Below are 22,042 nucleotides of genomic sequence, written 5' to 3'. Positions count from 1 at the left end.
AAAGGTTAAAGAATATTGCCGAGAAATGGAATCAAAATGTACTAAAGTTAACTTTTGTAACACAGAAACGTGTAAAATCTACCACTGTATAACAAAAATGTGCATTATTACTACAGCTGCAGTGTCTTGCCCCTATTTGACTGACGCCTTGGATACTAAGCAATTCGTCATTCATTTGTCGCATGCTGTAGAAAGGATCCAAATATTTTTCTTTTTGAAGGAAGGTAAAGTTGTATTCTTTGTAATAAATGGGTATCACGTTCCATTTCGAGAAAGTTCCCGCAAAAGTTAGAAAAATAATGATTAACAGCGATAAAATTTAGAGAAACCAGGGCTAAAACACCAAACACTGTAAGGTTTAAAAATGCGATTCAAATATCCACCCTGTGCACAAAGAAAAAAGTTTTGTTGAAAGAAGCTTTAATTGCGAATGCATGGCGTAAATGAAAGCAAAATCAACATAAACAAAGTGTTATTAAGTATGGTATAGAAAATGAAAGTTTTCTTTTCGGCATTGACCGACGGTTCGCATGGTTAAGTTGTCCTTTGTCAAGCGATCAATGTAAATTGAACTTCTGAGTAAACGAAGAGGATGATGAACCACATCGACGTTACTAATGCACCTATCAATGTAAACCCCGTGGGGGGGGGGGGTGGAGTTTGGGCAAGGGGTGGGGATTTGACAAATTTCAAAATTTTTTGATCAAATTCCCCAGAGTGGGAAACGAAAGGTCAATCAAAAGTGTCAAAAAAGCCCCCACCCCAGGGGAAAAATCTAAACAAACAATACTATAATACTACATAAAACGAATGAAAGAACATTTCAAAAGTACGTTCTTACTACTTTTATTCAAGGTTAACGTAAGCTCCGTTAAATTACTCGCTGTAATTAAGTATTTTTTCTCTCCACTATTTTGAACAACATAATCATTCCAGGAAGATTGACCGTGCTATTATATTAATGAAACGTAAAATGCTTTATAACATCGGATCAACAAGTCGGAACAGGTCGGATCAGTGACCTGTCAAAAATCCTCTGACTTTCATGGTAGAATTCGATTTCAATCGAGGTTTACAATCAGATGGGAACTTGAAGATAAAAACTTTCTCAAAATAGACATTATCTGTTTAGATGACAGTGTACATGTAAAGTATCGGATTATCGCGATTAAAACAAATGAAAACTTCATAACTTTCTCCAACAGCGTGACTTTCAGAAAGCCTCGAGGGACGGACTTGGTTACCGCTTCTGAATTGATACCAGGCTTCTATCGGTCAAAGTCAAATGTCCCGACCCCGGGGTCGCTTCGCACGATCAAAAGCCCGACACGGGGATAGTCTCAGGCATCAAATCCCCGCCCCTTGCCCGCACTCCCCCCCCCTCGGGATTTACATTGATAGGTGCATAAGCTATGACCATGTAGAAATTTTATTTCTAAGGACAGGTTTCAGGTAACCAACGTCTACATGAAGGTTTTTAAACATTCCCAGAAATGGCCTTGAACAGCGTGACCCCACGGATAGTCAAGAACTGTTTTTGCCCAACCGACCGACCCACTTTGAAGGAACAAAGAGCGCTGGGAAACGAAATCCTTTATCGGCATGGCGTAGCTACTGGGCCTCAGCTACGTTTTCTTGTTCGGGGTGTTGCAAGGAGACAGAAAAGTAAGAGAGAAATTACTGTTATACAAACAAGAAAAATGAAACTGTTGGTTTTAAAAACTGACCTTAACGTTTTATACCTTTCGGTAGTCACACAACCCCGGAATTTTTAAGATGGTTTGCATTCGAAAAATGTTTCACCAGTTGTTCTGGAGGCTGAAAGTGCTAGAAAAAAGGTTGAATTCCACTTTAAATGTTCTTCAACTTAACCTTAAGCATGGGGATATAGCCTGAAAATACATGCGTTTCTCCTTGCTCCTTGCGAGACGTTTCGCGGGGGAGACGTTTGCGATTCGGCCGGGAAACGTCACTAGTGGCGTTAGGTTATATGGGAATATTGCCATTATAATAGTAATGAAAACCATGAAAAATATCTACGTACTATGCTAACGTAAAAAGGAACTAAGAGGAGTCCCTCATCAGACTAGAGGGCTGTGTTACAGATGTAAATCTCGAGAAATTGAATTATTTTTGAAGCAGTTTAAACGATAAGAACAGCAAAAGGAGCGTACGAAAAGACAGTCTTTAAGCTTTATTTGCCCCTCCAAACCGTCTCCTCCCCATTCTCCAAACGGCTTCGCAGCTCCTCTGCCAAAAACTTTGCTCGCGCGAAAGATCCCGCCGGCTACGCAGTCAGTCATAACAGTATAAACAAAAACGTAAAATCAGTAATCCGTTTGCAAGTTATAGATCAGCAACTGCGGTGAGATGTTCAAACATCGCATACAAATAAAGTTATGAAACTGCTTCACACACCGAAGCCAACTCAATCACTATATTTTAATGCTTGCTTTTCAAAATGTTATCTTGTATTTTTCTAGCATTCCATCTATTAAAAGAACGTTATAAATTATCTATATTTTTGATATGTATAAGGACATGTTCTAACATTCGTACTATGGTTTCATAACTTGATAAATAGACCATATAGGCTTCATATGGACAGATTCGTCTGCCCTGACCATTTCACTCACCATTTCATTTTCAGATAAAATTTCAAATAATAATATCGTCTTATATGTTTGCCGTTAAATTTTCTAATATTCTGTTATTTAGAGCGACTACGTCACGCTATTTTAGGGAACTGTCTTTCGTTAGTAAACATCGAATTGGAAAATGTCAATGTACGTTTCAGTGACAAATCACGTCCGCAGAACAACGATATGATTTTCAGCAATATACAAGAAACTTTCACTTTCAAAAACTCCTGAAACTTAAAAAGGTCGGACTAGCATTTTCAGTTTTTCATTAACGTTTTCGAATTCTCTACTGACTTGAATTCCAACAGTCACGTCTTTTAAAGGGACAGGTTCACGGTTAAGCGCATGCTCATTAATCAAATTAAGTTTTTGCGATTCATTATTAATTCTATCGGTTAATAATACATGTATCTCAGCGATCTCACAGTGTATTTCAAAGTAGAAGTGTATTTCAGAGTAACCTGACGTAGGATGGAGGACTACCAAATCGCAGAAAAAAATCAGCGGATTATGCCAACACTACCAACGTTGAATTTATTGTTGACCCGACGGTTTTATTCCATGGTTGATTAATTTACAGCTATTTGCAAATATTTAAGTTGATCAAGTGCAAGTGACTGTCTGGGGAGTGTGCAGATTGGTTCTTTGACAACATTATGACATTATCGTATTGTTTGCATAGACGATACAGCATGTCCCGGCAACAAAACAACATTTTGATAAATGAGCATGCACTGACCGTGAACCTTTCCCGTTAACAGTTATTAGTGGTTGTCGTGAGACTGAAGCCACCTTTTTATGCTGAAACTGCCTAAAATTTAGTAACATATAGCCCCTTCAAAAGTAGTAATTCTACTTCAGACGAAAGTGTAATACAACTTTTTTTCAAAATTGGTGGCAAATTTAGGTACTCTTTTGTGTGTCTGGTTTTTTTTTAATATTCATTTGTGTTAATGACAACTAGCTCTCGATGCCTAAAGTTAAAAGTTATTTTGAATTGATGAAATCAGTGCAAAGTGGGCTAATTAACGGAAATACAACGGAAAAGTAATATTGCCACCATTTTGGAAAAAAGGTGTATCCTGGCTTACTATTTGCCAAAGTAGACAAAGAAGACATAAGCACTTTACACATAATAGAGTGTCTACTGAGTTAAAAACTCTATTCTGCTTGGCACAATGTTATACATACCTTATAATTGTGCAATAAATATAGCCGTGTAAACTGTATAGCATGACGTGTACCGTCAGCAATAAAATTTTATTGCAAATTTTCTACCTTTGTGTGATTGTACTCATATATTCAGGTAAGATATTTACATTCATGTATGTTGTGTTCACACCATCAACATACGTTTAGAGTGTATATGTTCTTGAACGGAGCACGTTTCCTGTTAAAGTGTTTCGCTTTGAAATTTTAACGTCGCATTAGCCGTTAATCTCTTAGAATTTCCGTTATTATATTTTTTCCACATGAGTAAGAATAAGATTGTAAACTCATTAAGACTTCTTCCGTCTATACCTGACAGATGGATATTTTCATCAAAGAATTTACTTAATTTAGGAAACGATCTCCACATTTCTTCCACACATTAGGTCGCACACTAGGCGACTTCTTGCTTAACAACACTTTGCAAACAGGTTTAAACTCACAAACAAACCTAAAATCAAAGACCTCCTACTTCTACCCGTATACCCTGCTCTCTTATAATAAACATTAATTTTGTTCTAAGTTTTTATATAAGCCGATACTGATATACATGTAATAATAACGAAGCATTTTCTTCAGTACGATAATTCTAGATCCATTATATGTATCTTTATATTAATATATCTTTGAGATATAGCATTTTGTGATCTGTTTTAAAATAGTACACATCTGTATTCAACATGGAACTGGTAACAAGTACAGCTACCGTTTTTCAGAGAGAAGAGCACCTAAGGCCAATTGACCTCCTTGTCATTCCCCCATACAATGTGGGGCAATCTGATAAAGCAAAAATACCTAAAATAGTATGATATAATTAAAAATATATACAGTAGGAATAAAAAATTACAGTAAAAGAAATGAACAAGAACCTATTTTCACGAGCATAGACATAGAAATACTAATTAGACAACGTCCTCTTATCTCCATGGTGAAACTATTTGACTTTGCAGCAGTTATGGGAATTCTTTGCCCGCTCTGGGAAGTCATATGACCGTAGTGTAAAGCCGTCTACAAAATCAAAATCCCCATGATCTCCATCCAACACCTAGGAATTTTAAAAAGTGTATGTAAATACCATTCGTGGCAAAGATAAATCAGCAAAATTCACTTCGTGCAGGACAAGTGAAATGAAGACGGAATTACCTTAGCCTAAGTGGCAGGGGGCAAAATGTGTAGCGGGAGGGGTAGGGGGAGAAAAAAGAGCTAGTCCCTTTTTCGCTTTCCCTTTCCTCCCTTACTTATTTCGAAGCCTGCCTCGCAGGCTAGAATAAGCTCCGTCGGCAGAGCAGTGCCCTGCAGAGCGGAAGGTTGAGGGTTCGTTCCCAACCAGGGTCTAGTACTATCTTTGTCCTTTTTAAAAACGGCTAGACCTCAGCCACATGGCTCGGATGACCACGTCAAAAAAGCGGTAAGGAAATGTATGAAAAGTTGACTTGCCAAGGGTGGCTCGGGTAGGCGAGTGACCCTTCTACCTAGGACAGCTTTTCTCCATATAAACGGGGCTTTGGTTTCTAATCGCTTTTAATGTAGTAGAACGATTTTCGTATGAACTTGAAAAATGGTTTCGGTAAGTGTTCGTTATTTGTTTTATCAGCCAATGGATGAAAAGATCAAAACATGGATTCTTCGTTTTCCCGCCTAAGAAAACCCTAATATTGAGAAGGCATTGTTCGATTGACCAGTCGTGTTGCAGTATGACGTGAAGGCGAAGTATCGGTTGATTTCTAGAAAGTTCTCAGGCATTACGTTTTTTCACCAGAGTATTCACTAAACCAACCAAAAGCCACGCCCGTTTGTATCCCTTCGATAAACCAATCAAATCGCTCCATTTCCGTTCGTTTGTTGTTTCTGTTTTGTTCCCGCATTTTCATTTCAAGGTCGCTCTATAGTATACGCTGTCTTTGTGGCAAACAAAGGAAGTTTTCGTGACTTCAAGGTGTGTTAACAAGCGTTTTTGTCACATATTTTTTGTCGAAACATATTCCGCGGCTATTACACGATAATTCTACTTATGACAAAGTAGTACGTTATTTCATAAAATAGAAAGGAGAAAAAAACTAATTCATAAGTGGAAGCGAATTTCATAATCATCGGCTGTAGTCTTCAAAGAACATCTTTCTTATTTCACGTGCTTCAAAAAGCAATAATTTTATTTGAGCGGTACTGGGCGTATTCAAAGGTGTCAGTTATTGATATTTTGACAGTTTAGAGAGGCATTTATTTCGGTGTTTCTTTCTTTAAATAAATACTCAAAGAAACATAATATACACGAAACTGGAAATAGTGTGAAGGATTTTCAACTTACTAGGTTAGGGTGATTTGCATACTTCATGCTTTTCGCCAGCTCTTCAAACACCTATAAGTAAAAGTTAAGCGTAGACGTCTCATGTTTACCACTCACACGTGAATGAAGTACAAGTAGATTTAAAATCTCTGCCAAATGTTCCGAAAATAACCAATTCAGCAGTCGTTGGCAATTGTCACTTAAGAGCGGATGAGCCAGAGTCAAACATTGATGCCATGCACGTTTTATACCGTAAATGAACGTCCCACTGATGTGGTGGGTAGTTTCCCAAAGACTTGCACTGATTTTAGAAAATGAGGAACTGAGATGCCCACCTACCTCTCCCCCAACCCAACATCAGCACCTACTTCCTACTTGCGGTAAAGTGTTCAGTTAAAGCAGGGGTAGGTTAGGTGGGTAGTTTCCCAAAGTCATTGAAAAGTTGAATAGTAAGAGGGAAGGGTAGACTTTCTCAAAGATCGTTTCCGATTTCTGCTGGTCAGGTGGTAGGCACATGTAGTGTGCATAATTTTATATTTTCACATTTATAAGATACCGATATATCACGTTTGCTTCCACAGAAACAGATAATCTTTTAAAAGAAAAGCTGCTAATAAATGCTCTTACAGAACTCCATTTTTTTAAACACGTACGAAGCTCTCTGCGTACGGGGGGTCCGCTAAATATGGAGTCAGCTGAACAACTTGAAAACAAACAAACGAATAATTAATATTTACCTCTTGAACGTTTTCTTTTGTTTTTGCACTTGTTTCATAAAACTTCAAACCCAACTGTCTCGCAAACTGTGTGAAGAAAAAACAATATATTGCAGCACAGGTAGCCCAGGCTCTATCAGTCTATTTCGCAAAAACGAAAATAACAGGATTTGCCAAAAATATGCGATTTTCATGGTAAAATAAATAACGTTACGATTATTCTTTAGTTTTTCAATAAATATCGCTTACCTTAAGTCACTTGTTTGTCTTTTTTCGTTTTCTGCTGGTTTCGGGTCGATTTGGGGCCATTTCATGATCATGAGGTTTCAGTTTCAACGGCTATTATATAACTGCCATTGATAGGCAGAGGGATACTGCTTCATGTGTTCGAAATTGTTGTGCAGTCTCATTGCTTAAATTCATACCGAAACGACCGGTTTCCGTATTTGGCACATATACTAATCTGCAATCTGACTAAGCAATAGTCTAGTACCTCTCTAAGCAATCTGCAAGTATATACGCATAATATTTGGATTCACCACGTTACTCCCGGAATTGACTGGACATAAAGAGGTGCCGCCACTTACATTTCACACCGAGAAAACAAGGTTCTCAAGATAGTTATTACATCTTTGAGTTTAAGTAGAGAGGGCAAGCTTTCAATTCAAGCGGAATGGCTATTGACGGTTTACTCGGGCCAAATCCTATTCACGGGTAACTTTTATTGGCTTCTGACAGGGTGGCTTTTAGTCGGCAAAAAAACATTTAACTCGTAACAAACACGTAGTCCAAAACTGCAAAAACTGTTTTCCTGTAACGAATTTTGACAGAAAACTTCTGAAGTGAGCGTTCCGTACAGCGAAATTTTCAGCCGCCCGAATAGACTAAAGCGCGCATACCGACTGAGAGTTACAGTAAAAGAATTATCGACTTTTTGAACCACGTCCTGTAAAAGTGAATTTTGCTGCGCTTACCTCCTGCCCAGCTTGAGTGTCTACCTGCCATCTACGTTTCTCAAAATCAGACTTGTTGCCAACTATAACAACTTCTTCATACATGAGATCATGCTGTAACATTAAACGACAAATAAATAGTATTGCGGTAACCGTTCTTGATTGATCCTAATACTTGTCTCCTTTCTACTCACGATTTTCAACATAATATCATAGGTGACGAATTACTCCTTAATTTTGGCGCAAAATTTCAGCGTTAGTTTTTCCGTACGTCTCAGTGTCAAGATGGCGACGAAGTTTTAAAATGCCGTGACAGAATATGTCAGGGCACAAGAAGACACTTCAGAAAACCTGAACACACGAAACAGCACATCAAGAAGGATTCTAATAGGTATTTTGTCGAAAAATTCTGAAAATCCTGAACTTAAGACATTAAAGTCTAAGCATTTGAGAGAGTGGAGTTCTCGATCGATACGATCCAGGATAAACACATCAAAAATTCGCGATTGCTAACGTAATTCGTCACCCATGATGTTAATAGGTAATCAAATGGTATACGCGTGAAATTAGCGAATAATCTCATGCGCGTTTTGTCCAAACCCTAATAATTTCCCGAGCCTTTAGGCACCATTTGATTACACATACTTATCGCTATCACTATTATTATTATAACTATAATTATTATAACTACTATTATCATTACTGCAAGGAGCCCAAAAGTGTGACCGCTTTTGATTTATTCACATTCTTTAGTACAGATTTAATCCAATCAGAAGCCAGCTGAAAACTGTCCTCGACTTCTGATTGGTTAATGTCTGCATGAAAGAATGTGAGTTAATTAAAGGAAATCACACTTTTGGGCTCCTTACTGTAAGTGAGCTATTTACAAGGCTAAGAATATACATTTAAGGTGGCTCGACTGGATTTTTTAGGGGGGGTACCTCCCAAGTTTGAACGTCAACTACGTCGGCGTGAGTAGAGATATGGAAAAAAAGTTACCACAGCTGTATTATATAAAGATGAAACTTTCTTATGATCTGGGTTTTCTTGCAATCGGAGTCACCATAGCAACGTAATGACGCCATTACGTTTTTCATTTATCTTGGTGTTTCTCTGTACCAGGAGTTTTTTAAAGAAATCGCTTAAGGGAGTTTTTACCTGTTATAATTGCCTCAGTTTTGGCAAAGTTTGAACAAATTCTATGAGAGCATTTTGGAAGTATTTTGAAACGAAGTTTTAAGAATCATAAAAACAGTGAAATAGCATACTATCCACAAAATTAGCTAATATTCTAAGAAAATGACAAGCTTTGGAAACGCGGCTTCATCTCATAGTGGTTTGATACCATTGAAAACTGCCTTCCAAAAAAGAGGGGAATTGCTCTGGGCGATCGCGAGAAAGAAGACTTTTATTAACCCGCATTCAGCTGCTTTTGTTACAGTTTGTATACGTAATTTGGTCCATACCTACAAATTTCGCATTATTCTAAAAACCGCTCGATAAATTTTTTTATAAACTTGACAATCTAGAGACCATTTGTCAATGAATACACCCTGCAAGTTTCAAGAACATTGAAAACAGGGAAGGCTTTTAAATAGGGCCTCCAAAAGAAGTAATTTTTCCCCCAGATTTGAGTTCACAAGTGAGCGTCCTCATTATTCATTGGCATTGTTTTCAAGTTTCATATGCACGTGCACAACTAGCAAAAAAGATAAATTTGCATTTAAAAAAACTCTCGATTACTTTCCGAAGAAATTTCCCGAATATGCTAATAATTGGCTTGTGTCACGGATAGCAGTGACAGCCGAAACAGTGAACGTCACGGCTCATCGTGTAGGATACAAAACTTATACTTATCTTACTCGGGTTGTTTGTTGCAATCGGCTTGTCATCCATATTTAGATATTCGCATCAAACAAATTACCATTGTCTCTGCTCTTTTTTAATGAAATTCATGTTAGCAATGTTCTTTCTTCATGCAAATTTCAAGTGAAACACAGCTTGCTTAAAAGGAGGGTGTGATTGATAAAGTTGGTAAAAATACGTTCACAAACTAAACGAATAACGTCCGCGTACCTCCTAAGACATGTAACATGCTCGTTTCGAGGATTCTCTGAACGAATAAAAATAAGCTGAATAACAACAGCTACTGTAAAACGATAAAGGAAATACAAATTCTTTGGAGTTACTTAATTTTCTGTTTTCTTTTAGCAACGTCGGTGCATTCCGATCCAATTTTCATTTTTTTAATTAATTACACGAATAGAGTAGTTACAAACAATAGCCATTTAGTTTTCGTGGATGTAATAATAATCTACTTAATGGCACCTTTTAAATTACCGAAAACATGCTGCAAAATAGAAAGTGGGACTTCGGGTAACTGACACATTCATTCATTTAAGAACGCCTGTTTGGAAAAAAATTTACGATTGCTGAAAGAATTTTTACGTTCTTGGTTACTCTTGGCTTACTGGCTTTGTCTCCTATTTCTTCGAACGCTTCTGGTAGACCTATCACTGCTAGCAGAGCTTTGGCACCACCCCTTCTGTAAACGTCCTCCATTGTTGTCAAGTCAAGTCCGGCCTTTCCCAACTTCTCCTTCATGCCTTCAGAAACCGGCAGTTGATGCAGAGTTGTTTTCCGTGCTCTGGCCTCCTGTGAAAACTTCATTTCTTCTACGAATGCAGCTGCCGGGGAAGAATTTTCAATGAACTTTTCAGGTGTGACTTTCAAAGGCGACTGAAATAACACTCGAGATAAGGCGGCAGCATCTTCCGCGGCATCATGTGCGTCAAACGTTTCCTTGATTAGGCACTCATAAAGGTCAGATAAGGACTTGCTCTTGCAGGATTGCAATGGACTATCTTTCTGTTTCATTTCCTTTGAAACAATTTTTAAAGAATCCACAAGTAAAAGATTGATGGAGAGAAACACTCTAAGTAAATTGTTCCTTTCAAGTGCATTTATCAGAACAGGGAAGTCAAATTTATCTCCATTATGTGCAATTAGTACAATCCTGGCTGAGTGAGAGTAGTGTTCAAGATAGGAGCAAAAATCTGTAAGACCCTGTGTCTGTGATACGGCTGCCAGTTCAGTCCCCCTCCTCATCAACGTTTTTCGGCCATTTCGAAAGTCTACGCTAATACCGTGCACCTGAGTCGCCGCCTGGTTGATAATTTGACGTTCTGGGAAAAGGTTTTCAGAAAATGACTCAGTTTCCACATTTGATGGGGAGCATGAGATTTGAAGTATTTCAGACTTCCGTTCAAGCCCCGTTGTCTCTAAGTCCATTGACAAGAAGAGGTAGTTGTGTGGAGAGGTAGGTAATTCGGGTATCGTTCCGTTATTCAATTTAGGAAGGGGCTCTGTGAAACCTTGAAACTCCTCCTTAGTAAGACTTGCTTTCAGATCAGTCATAGTTGCATTAGTAACAACATAGTTTTTGTCGGTTTGCTGCAATCCAATACCGCTTTGATATGTCACTCCCTCACGTGCTTCCACTGAATTTTTCCTTAGATTCCTTTTCTTTCGGGAGTTTCTTCTTACCCTTTTAAACTCCTTAGTTGTTTTCCTTTCGGCGTTTCGCTTCCTTTGGCTTTCCATTTTTCTAGTATACTCTTCTGTAACAGACATACCTGACAAACCCATTTTTTCTGCGGCAAGTGTGACGTAGCTATGCCCTTCGTTGAACTGGGCGATTCCCGCTGCGGTTCGAAAGTCGCTACTTTCAGACCCTCCATAGTGCCTGATTTTTGGGGCTTTAGAACCAACCACGCTGTTAACGCATTCATTACGCTGTGACGAGCCACCAGGGGCTAGCTTCTTTGCTGATTCCTCAGACATAAATGGCTGAAGAGCATCTTCAAGCACCGCGCGCAGGTCTTCGCCCTTCAAATCCTTCCCCCCGGGAAGATCTCCGTGCTTATAACCTTTTGGATCTTTTTTGTAGCCACACCAGGATGCGCTGCACTTATTGTGATCTCCAAATGCGTGAGGTACTATGGCGGAAAATCCTTCCATTAACAACAACGGCTGGCCCTTGTTTTGGTTAACGCAATAAGTGAAGCACCTCTGAATGTAGGATATAATATTCGGTGTCAGGCCTTTCACCTTCCCTTTTGCTGCGTATAAACGCGTTCCTAGCGCCCGACTTGCATGATTTATGTCACTCCATTTCTCGATATCGTAGGTCACTAGCGTTTTTAGATGACTTTCTGTGGCGCTGTCATCATCCCCCACGTAAGTAGTGTAAGCTACACCACTGCTCAATGCACCAGAAAACAACTCGACAGCTACGTTAGTCTCCATGCTTTTGGAAGAGCCTTGGTGGTTCTTGCGGCAATCATGTGCGACTGGTTCCTGATTCTTTTTTTGCGCTTCAGCACAAACCCGACAAATTGTGTTACGAGTGGCATAGCTGATGACTTTGCCGGTCTGCAAGCCTACTGCTGTTCCTACTCCTGACGAGGAATCATGACTACGGCCTCTTTTTCTCCAACCCATGTCGTACGACACACCCACTTTTACGACTTCTTCTTCCCCAGTTGACGATAATCTCTTCTCTTCATCGTTAAATCGTTGACAAGACTCCCTGGCCACTTCTTCTACTGCCTTTCCACTTTCTCGCTCGCGGTTTTTAAAGTTACTCGAAGACAGAGACGATATTCCAATCGTTGAAAGTAGTCCCGAGTAATGGGCATGTCCTATTCCAGAATGAAGTGCGCCTAGACCTGCGCGAGAATTCACGTCAAAAGTTGGGGGACCTCTTTTTCCCGTTCGATGATGTTCTGCTGGGCGAAGAATATTAATGTGATCACAGCGGGCACATTTTACTTTCATGACTGGGCACACTCCTTCGTTGCGAACGTTGCAACTGTTTCGCAAATCTAGGGGTCCTTCGTGACAATTCATACATTCCTCCAAAGCGGTTGTTAACATTTCCAGATTCACCACGTAAGACTGATTCATATTTGGAACTTTATGATATGGCAAGGCAGATCTTAAGGTCGGTCCCTCGGGAACACAGGCTGCTGATTTATTTTCACTGGAATCAACATCAACTCGGTCCCTCCAGCGATATTCTCTCATAGATTTACACTGCTCATTTCTCAATAGTCTGCCTCGGTAATTGTGAGGGAGATCATCATTTTGGTTGGGAAGATTCTTCTCACCATTCTGTCGAAAAATAATATTGAAATTAGGAAATGACTCGGAAATTTTATTTCTGTTTGTTTTCTGTGCCACATTAAGAAAAGACACCATAAACACACTAAATAAATGGAATGGAGCCATACCTGGGTTTCACCATCACTTGAACTAGACTTTTTTCCTCTACTGTTGTTTAGCAGAATAGCTGCTTTTCTTTTTCTGGACTCAGAGACCCTTGGCATGACTGCATCACACAGCGTTATAGCGTGACATTCAGTGCGTAATATTACTTCATTTCTTTACCCGTTATTAGCATATCCCGAAGATTTTTTCGGAAAGTAACCGAGGGTCCTTTTTGATGCAAATTCTGTTTTTTACTAGTTGTGCACGTGCATATGAAACTTGAAAACAATGCCAATGAATAATGAGGACGCTCACTTGTAAACTCAAATCTGGGGGAAAAATTACTTCTTTTGGAGGCCCTATTTAAAAGCCTTCCCTGTTTTCAATGTTCTTGAAACTTGCAGGGTGTATTCATTGACAAATGATCTCTAGATTGTCAAGTTTATAAAAAAATTTATCGAGCGGTTTTTGGAATAATGCGAAATTTGTAGGTATGGACCAAATTACGTATACAAACTGTAACAAAAGCAGCTGAATGCGGGTTAATAAAAGTCTTCTTTCTCGCGATCGCGCAGAGCAATTCCCCTCTTTTTCGGAAGGCAGTTTTCAATGGTATCAAACCACTATGAGATGAAGCCGCGTTTCCAAAGCTTGTCATTTTCTTAGAATATTAGCTAATTTTGTGGATAGCATGCTATTTCACTGTTTTTATGATTCTTAAAACTTCGTTTCAAAATATCTCCAAAACGCTCTCATAGAATTTGTTCAAACTTTGCCAAAACTGAGGCAATTATAACAGATACATACTCCCTTAAGCGATTTCTTTAAAAAACTCCTGGTACAGAGAAACACCAAGATAAATGAAAAACGTAATGGCGTCATTACGTTGCTATGGTGACTCCGATTGCAAGAAAACCCAGATCATAAGAAAGTTTCATCTTTATATAATACAGCTGTGGTAACTTTTTTTCCATATCTCTACTCACGCCGACGTAGTTGACGTTCAAACTTGGGAGGTACCCCCCCTAAAAAATCCAGTCGAGCCACCTTAAACAGATAAAATCCAAACATTTCCGACACCATCTCATCATCAGGGTAAGGAAATACCACCCGCTAATTGCATCTTTTATGTCCTTAGGTAATGTTTGCCGATGGGAAAAGTTTCGCAACGTAGGAGTTAATTTGCCTATTCAAGATACAATAGGCTTTAGTTGTTGAATCATTAGACCTTCCAAGATTCTGCCCTGATGGAATGATTTGGCTGTGAAGAGTGTGCGCCAACTAAATTATTATTATTATTTTTTGGTGCTTGAGGAGGTAAGGGGTACTTAATCAACATATACCTTATTCATTGCATTCACCCAGTACTGAAGTTGATCAAAAGAGCCAATATTTGTGATGTCATACACTAGCAATATGCCCTGTAATGAAACAATGATTGGTTAAACCGACGTTATCAAATAACAATTCGTTATCAAATAAAAATTCGCCTGGCTACACCTTTTTTGGAGCGGTCGCAACAGTGAAGAACGTCGTGAAGTGGGAGAGGGTTTTGCTCTCAGAAATGATGCGATCGGTAAGCGTACCAACCTTTCCAAAAGATTCAATGATTACCTCATGACTCCACGCCACCATTATCAGTGCATATGCACCAACAATGACGAATCCAGGAGACCAATGATAAATTCCACGAGCATTTGGAAAACATCATTGAAGGCATACCAAAAGAGGACAAAAAGTCGCTGTTCCTGGAGACTTTAAATTAAATGCTAGAGTGTGCACTTACTACAAGACCTGTGAGGGAGTCATTAGGAGGAAAATGCGAAGGTAACAGACTATTACTTTTAAAGACCTTTTTTTTAAATAAAAAAAAAACTTTTGATCACCAACACAGTTTATGTTATCGACAGGAGAAGAGATAGGCAGGACGTTACAGTGACAAAAGCAACTTGCGACGCAGACTGCTAAACTCATGACGACTTATCTCAAAACTCAACACGCACATCCTGCTCAGGTGGCACTCACATGGGAGAACGACGAACAAGCTGCAAAAAAGCCACCAAGATAGAATGGCATTCCGTCCAACTTCTGCAAAGAAAGGAACAACAAGCTAAGCCAGCTCGACCTAGGAGCAAATGGAGTAGAGAAAGACAGGGTAAGGCTCAGAGGTACAGCTTACCGCACCGCATTCACTTATCTTAATAGGAATACAGGCAAACATCAAGACTGGTTTGATGAGAACAATGAGGAAATCTAAAAGCTGCTAGCTGAGAAGCGTGGCACTTAGAGGGCATCATCAAGGCAGCAGGTCTACCTCCAACAGGGCAGCCCACTATTCCACCAAAAGAAAGTACAGACAAAGCTCAGAGAGGAGCAGGACACCTGCTTTGCAAAAAAATGAGATTCAACACTACTGTCTACACCGACAGCAACAACATTTAACGCCCCTATGATGCCCTGAAGACCATCTATGGACCTCAGTCCTCTGGCACATTACTATTACTTGGAGCTCACAGGACATCTTTACTCACTGAGAAGAATACCATCCTGGTCACACGAGTGGAACATTACAACAGTGTCCTAAATAGGCCCTCTTCCATCAATGTTCAAGCTATTGTACGTTACCTCAAGAGGAGATCAACAATTCCTTGTCAGAGCCAACCATAGAATCAGACATTCCGAAAGCGGTCAATTCCCTTTCCAATGGAAAGGAATGTGGACCAGATTTCATCTCTGCTGAAGTCTTCAAGGAAGGAGGGCCAGTCCTATTTCTAAGTTCACCAAGCTTTTGCAATCCACTTGGCAGTAGGAGGTCATTTCTCAGAAACCCAAAGATGCCTCCATTGTTTATCTCTACAAGAGAAAAGGGAACAGGTAATTATGCGACAATCACCAAGGGATTTTACTGCTAGTCATCACTGGCAAGATCCTTGCAAGAGTCCTCCTCAACCGCTTTATTCAGTGTTTGGAAGATAGCCACCTGTCTGTTCACATGTGTGCCCTTAATGCTGCCACTAAGACCGTGATGTAGCTGAGCATCGACTGATTTTCTACCACTTGCAACAACTTTGGGCTTTCAATTAATACCAAGAAAACTGGCGTTCTATACCAGCCAGTTCTGTAGAAGATGTTTGTAGTACCAGCCATCACTGTCAAAGAGGAAACCCTCAAGGTTATTGACAAGTTCATGTACCTACACAGCATACTTTCTCGACCTGCCATCATCAACAAAGACGCCAATTCATGCAGTGCCAAGGTAAGATCTGCTTTCAAATGACTTTGTGAAAGTGTTTGGGAAAGGAGAGGCATCCAATTGACAATGACACTAAATGTGTACAGGGCAGTCGTACTGTCCTCACTACTGTGTACCTGTGAGACATGGACAGTCTATAAACATCATGCCAAAAACTTAACTGCTTACACCTGAGCTGCCTCAGAGAACTGTTGAAGTTCACCAAGCATGACAAAGTCCCTGACTCTGGGGTCCTCTTTATAGCTGGCTTGCTAAGCATTTATGCTCTGTTCAAAGAGCCCACATTAGGAGGGCTGGCCATCTCATAGTGATGTTGAAATCTGGGTGATTCTGGCATTTGACTGACTGGGCACCTTGTTCTTTCGAGCAGAACAAAATAGCAGAGGCTCACAGGAAACCTGAGGTACACAAGTCTAAAGTAATCTCCTTGCCACCTACCCAAGAAATTCACCAGTGTCCTGAATTCAGCAGAGCTTTATGAGTGCTTATTGGATTATTTGATCAGTCTTATCATTATTATGGTATGGTATTGTAGAACAACCAGTCACAAGGAACATTCACAGAGCTGCATAAATTCTGAATTAGTGCGAGCTATATCCTGTGGTACATGTAGAAAAGAACATGAGGACATTCACATCATTGATCTACTTCAAGGTTGTGTTGCATTTACAAGAGGTTACCTCAGTTGTGAGGTGTTTCACCCTCCCACAATGTCATATTTGTACGATGAAAAAGTACAGAGAAAATACTGGTTGCTTTTTTAACATGGCAGAATTAACCATGACAAGATGGAATTTGGTTCCAAACACGTGGGTTAAACATGTTCATAATAGTGAGTTTGGTAAGAGTGGGTTAAACATGTTCATAATACTGAGTTTTTCATGTGAAAATTCTTACCTTTGTCCCCCTAAAATGCAATGAAGTTAATGTTCTAAATCTTTCTTGCCCTGCTGTATCCCTGAATTGTGGAGAAAAACAGAACTAATAAAATTATCAAAGTTTGCTCGGAAAGAACACATAAAATTATGGTTACAACAATCAGTTGTTAACAATATGCTCTGGTTTCATTGTAAGAAAACATATGCAAGCTACCTCAAGAGAAATTAAGAAATAGTCAGAATAGTTTCTTTGATTTCCTAATCTTCAGAATCTTCTAACTTCAAAATTTTTTGTGTACTACATAAACAATCAAGTCCGGCTTACAAAACCTCTCTGTGATCTCCAAGAAGTTCAAAGTGGTTGTGGAGCGGAAATTCCTAGTTAAAATTGTTATGAAGGGTTGGGGAAGGTGTTTAAAATTTTCAATCCATTTGACATTAAAGTTTGTGATGCTTTATTTTGCATAATTATTATGTCAAGGAATCTGGAAAATAAACTGGCCTAAATTTTTCCAAATGTACCATTTTTTTTTTTTTTTAACCTACAACACATCTTTATAATAAAGTGGCAGTCTTCTACTACATAGAAGGAAGGAGTTAACCATCCTCGAAACTTCAGCAATAGCCAAAGGGTAATAAATTTCTCAGTATTTGCAATAACCTAACACAACAGAGATGTACCTACCATATCTGTAATCGGACCCGCACTCCATCCACAATGGTTATGACATTGGCAAAATCAATCCCTGAAAATACTTTTTGTTTAGTTTTAGTTTTAGTTTTTAGCTAAGAGTGTGACAGTTTATTCAAGTTTTCCTTAACAAAAAGTAACTGTTTACAACTATGTAAGTAAAAGCTCTTTGGCCTTCCATTGAATGGTTCAATTTTTTTCTTATTTGAACCTAACCTCCTATCAATAGTCAGATATGTTTTGGGTTAATGGAACCAGCTTATGTTGGTTTAGGCTAGCATGACTAAATAAAGCTAATCCTATCTTCTTATCTTATATACTTATCTTAGTTTCTTTTGTCTCCTATGAATGATTATGACTAGGAAACAAAGAAAGTTCTGAATCAAGATTGCGTGGTATTTAACCTGAGAACATTTATTTTGCCTACAACAGATATTCTTGGGACCAGGCACAGGTGCACACTTTTAAATGAAGGGAGTCCCCTAATGATAAGTAATGTTATTAAATATCAAGCACTACGAGGAGACAAGATAAAAGGTCTGATTTACTGTTAACTTTTGAGGTACACTGTCTATAATGACAGAACTACACTGGCACAACCATTTAAAGTACATCCTTCAAGAGTTGCACTGGATTTTTGTCTGGATTTGTTTTATTGTATGCTCAAATGAACTTGAAAATGGCATCTGTGACTGCTTACAAGAGTTTTCTGCTCATGAAAGATTAAAAATGCAGTGTTCTTGGTAAAATTGATAGGCCGCAGTAAGATGTCTCTTATAGAAGGTGTCTGCTTATGGAAAGTTTTCATCAATAGGGTATCATAAAACCTGTGCAAAACAAGCAAAATAGCCCCCTTTCTTTTCTCTAGCCACACTAACATAAAAAGTTAGAAGAACAGTCCTAAACAGAAGATGGAGAGATTTTGACCTCTTAGGAGATTAGATGCATTAGGAGAGTATACACTCTGTATATGGCTCTATAGTGTCTGGACATGTTAATGTTGGGGAAATTTTCACACTTAAAGAAGGATAACAAGAAAATGCACAGCTTGGCAACACTGTACCTGCTTATAACAGAAAGGGGGCCAATCCCAGCTGGGTCACTGACTCTTTTCACTGGAAACTTGGGCAGGAAAATCTACCGGTACATGTATGTTATTCATATCAATATTATAAATTGCACTTACTATCTGTTTTCTCATTGGCTAAGAGTCTACAGTTGATTTTGGAGATAGCACAACCTAAGATAAGTTTGTTATGATCCTTATCTGCTAGCAGATGACTGACTAATCTGTAGTTTGCATGCATGTGCAAAATATAATAATGCACGATTTTCAAAACCATTGTCAATTCAGTTCCTTGTGACAATGTGTTTGTTGTTATTTTCTCATTTCAAAGAAATCGGTTTCTGTGATATCCTTAATAATCAAAATCTTGGTAAATGGTTTCTGCCTTGGCCTTTGGCTGGGCTGATAACACTTACCCCAACCTTGATTATTCTGGATATCACAAAAACATTATCCAATAATTGTTTATAATCTTCACCTTTCAAAACCTGTTGCTGAGAAGGTATCATTTAATGCAGCACATTTTTGTCACAGGTACAGGATGCAAATACACGTACTTTACGGTTCCTGGTTTTATAAGGAGTCAGAAGAAACCTTGCACTTACCAACAGTAGACAAAAGGGATGGAGTAAAAGTTTCATTTGGTTTAGAATAACTTTTGATCAGGGAGGTTTTGCCAACACCAGATTCTCCAATGAGCAGCACTTTGTAAGAGATGTCATAGTCTTTGGAACGTGATGACATGACCCTGTTTGCCGCACAAACCTATGTGTCATTGACTGGCTAAAAAAGCAGCCACATAAAACCTCATAATATTTCTGAGTTGAACCCAAAAACCTGAAAAGCAGTATGATTAAATAATGAGTTCAATTATTATGCATTAGGCCCGGTTTAGATGCCAAACTTTTCATGAGCCGAACCTAATTTGAATTAAGGCCAACCCAGATTATTTGGACCAGCTGAATTGATTCAGACGCCGATCTTAATTGCAGCTGAACCAAGTTCAAAAGGTGAAAAATGCTCATTTCATTCAATTTGCTTACAAAATAATTGTTACAATAATTTATGCATTAGGTTTGGTACATGAAAAGTTCAGCATCTGAATCAAAGCCGTTCCAAAGCCGCTCTAAAGGCAAAATTTCCGGCTGGGCTATATCTAGGCAAAAAGAACGCTGAGCTGTTTTAACCAGGTGTTCGGCATCTGAATCAATAATTATTATTGATTCAGACGCTGAACTTTTCATGTACTTAATTCAATGTATTAGGTTCAGCTCATGAAAAGTTCGGCATCTGAACTGGGCCTTAATTCAAAAAATTATTTTTTAGGAATTCCTGTAAAAAAATTCTTAATAATACCTCCTCTCCAAAAGTTTGTGGGAAGCAGTGTAAAACTGGCTGTGATAGCAGACTATTATTCTCTCAGAGTGAGCGGCCGTTACGCCGTGAGCAAAGCGAGTTTATAATTTTGTTGTGTGTGAGGATCACAAGCAAAGTGTGATTTCATTTTGGTCATAAATCTTTCTTTCTATCAATTTGGTATCCGCAGTTGCCTAGCAACAAACCATAAACAAACTATAAAAGACGCCATTCAGCATGATGTCATCATGCATTTTGGGTTTCCAAGCAACACAACTGGTTAGCCACCAACTAGGGCTAATTTTATTCATCCCCTAGCCGTTTACGTACTGTACAGATGTAAGTTGGCGAATCGCAAAGTATTTCTGAGGCAAACAACAGCGGGTTGCAAACACAGTGCCTGATTCGACAAGTGGCTGGAAATCCTTGCTGTGGAAGATACCAAAAGAATGGCAACCTGAACTTCAGCGAGAGCAGTGATGACGAGTGCATTCATTCACAAGAAAAAATAACGGATTCCCATTTTTGGATATTTTTGGGTATTTAAAGAATACCCTCAAAAATCCCAAATTTGGAAGAGTGAGAAGAGTCCCAATCTGGGAACTTGGTTGGGAATTCCCTGGTTGGGACTTGTCTCACTTTGCCAAATTTGGGATTTTTATGGGTATTCTTTAAATACCCAAAAATATCCAAAAATGGGAATCCGTTATTTTTTCCTGTATATTGAGTGGCTGTTATAAAGCCCCAGAGTGAATAAACATGGAAATATTATGCAAAATGACTTTGAAATATTTGTTAAGCTATTTTTCCTCAATTGTATCTTTGAATTCATGATAAATACGGTGCCACAAGATTCAAACAGTGTGAATGGCAGAGGATAGTAATTTCATAGCAGCCGCATGGCCAAGTGGTCTGAGGCCTCACTTTTTCCGCTGGAAGAAGTTGGGCCGGGGTGAAGGTTCAAATCCCGACAGTGGAATTAGCAGGGGTTTTTTTCGCTTTTTTTTTCTTTCATCGCATTTTTACCCTTTGGTTTGTTTCCATCTTTTCCTACTGCTGACCCTTTTTAGCTTCGCGAGATTTTTGCAATAACGTATTTCTAGTATTAATTTATAACGACAGAACTTAACATCTTCAGCATCTGTAAATTGTGTTACATCATATATCAAAACATTCAAAGCAGTTACGAAGAAAGGATAGATTAGATGGTCAGTAAACTAGATTACCTGATTTGTCATTGGCCTGAAATTGACCAAGAGAAACTTCTTGCAAGCTTAATAAGCGTGTAAACCGAGCTGCAAACTTATTAAAGGCAAATAGAGTTCATTGGCAGATTAAAACACTTCGCCTTTTGCTGCTTTTAACAGTGACTTGTCATTTGCATGTTCGATTCCCTTTTGTAAGCCTACAACTTGACCAACTGTTTTTGCAACAAAGGTTTCTGTTTCTAACAGCTATGAGTATTTATAGCTATTTACAGTGCGTAAGCTGTTCACGTGCAACTCAGGTGTCGTGATACACCCGGTGATACAGAAGTGAGGACTAAACAGCTAAAACAGCCTGGCGACAGACCAGAGAAAAATAATCAGGAAACTTGGTGGCTGGTAACAATACACCTGGTAAATAGAAAAAAAAAAAAGAATAAAAAAAAGCGAAATGGCAACTCACTGACAGTACCGCCGCTGCCTTGCCTCGTTGAACGTTGAAGCTGGACCTGACTGTA

General features: G+C 38.9%; 2 protein-coding genes across 3 annotated transcripts; both read right to left on the bottom strand.

Moving 5' to 3' along the window:
- Positions 1–2,422: 2,422 nt before the first annotated feature.
- Positions 2,423–22,020, bottom strand: LOC140932949 (uncharacterized). 2 transcript variants are annotated; one of them, XM_073382458.1, is made up of 9 exons: positions 21,988–22,020; positions 19,569–19,800; positions 17,892–17,952; positions 17,226–17,286; positions 14,419–14,496; positions 7,826–7,918; positions 6,873–6,938; positions 6,157–6,207; positions 2,423–4,896 (listed from the first exon to the last, which is right to left on the bottom strand). In XM_073382458.1, exons 2-9 carry the CDS (start codon positions 19,705–19,707, stop codon positions 4,786–4,788), a joined length of 660 nt encoding a protein of 219 aa, XP_073238559.1. In that variant the 5' UTR covers positions 19,708–19,800; positions 21,988–22,020; the 3' UTR covers positions 2,423–4,785. The 2 variants fall into 2 exon arrangements, with proteins under 2 accessions (XP_073238559.1, XP_073238560.1); XM_073382459.1 differs by lacking the exon at positions 14,419–14,496.
- LOC140932938 (uncharacterized) lies at positions 10,102–11,221 on the bottom strand. The gene has a single exon (XM_073382443.1). The coding sequence runs from the start codon at positions 11,219–11,221 to the stop codon at positions 10,202–10,204; it is 1,020 nt and encodes a 339-aa protein (XP_073238544.1). The 3' UTR covers positions 10,102–10,201.
- Positions 22,021–22,042: the final 22 nt, after the last annotated feature.

The sequence above is a fragment of the Porites lutea genome, chromosome 4, assembly GCF_958299795.1.
Source record: "Porites lutea chromosome 4, jaPorLute2.1, whole genome shotgun sequence".
NCBI classification, from domain to species: Eukaryota; Metazoa; Cnidaria; class Anthozoa; order Scleractinia; family Poritidae; genus Porites; species Porites lutea.
Note: the sequence above shows the minus strand (reverse complement) of the source record. Positions and strands in the feature narration are given on the sequence as shown.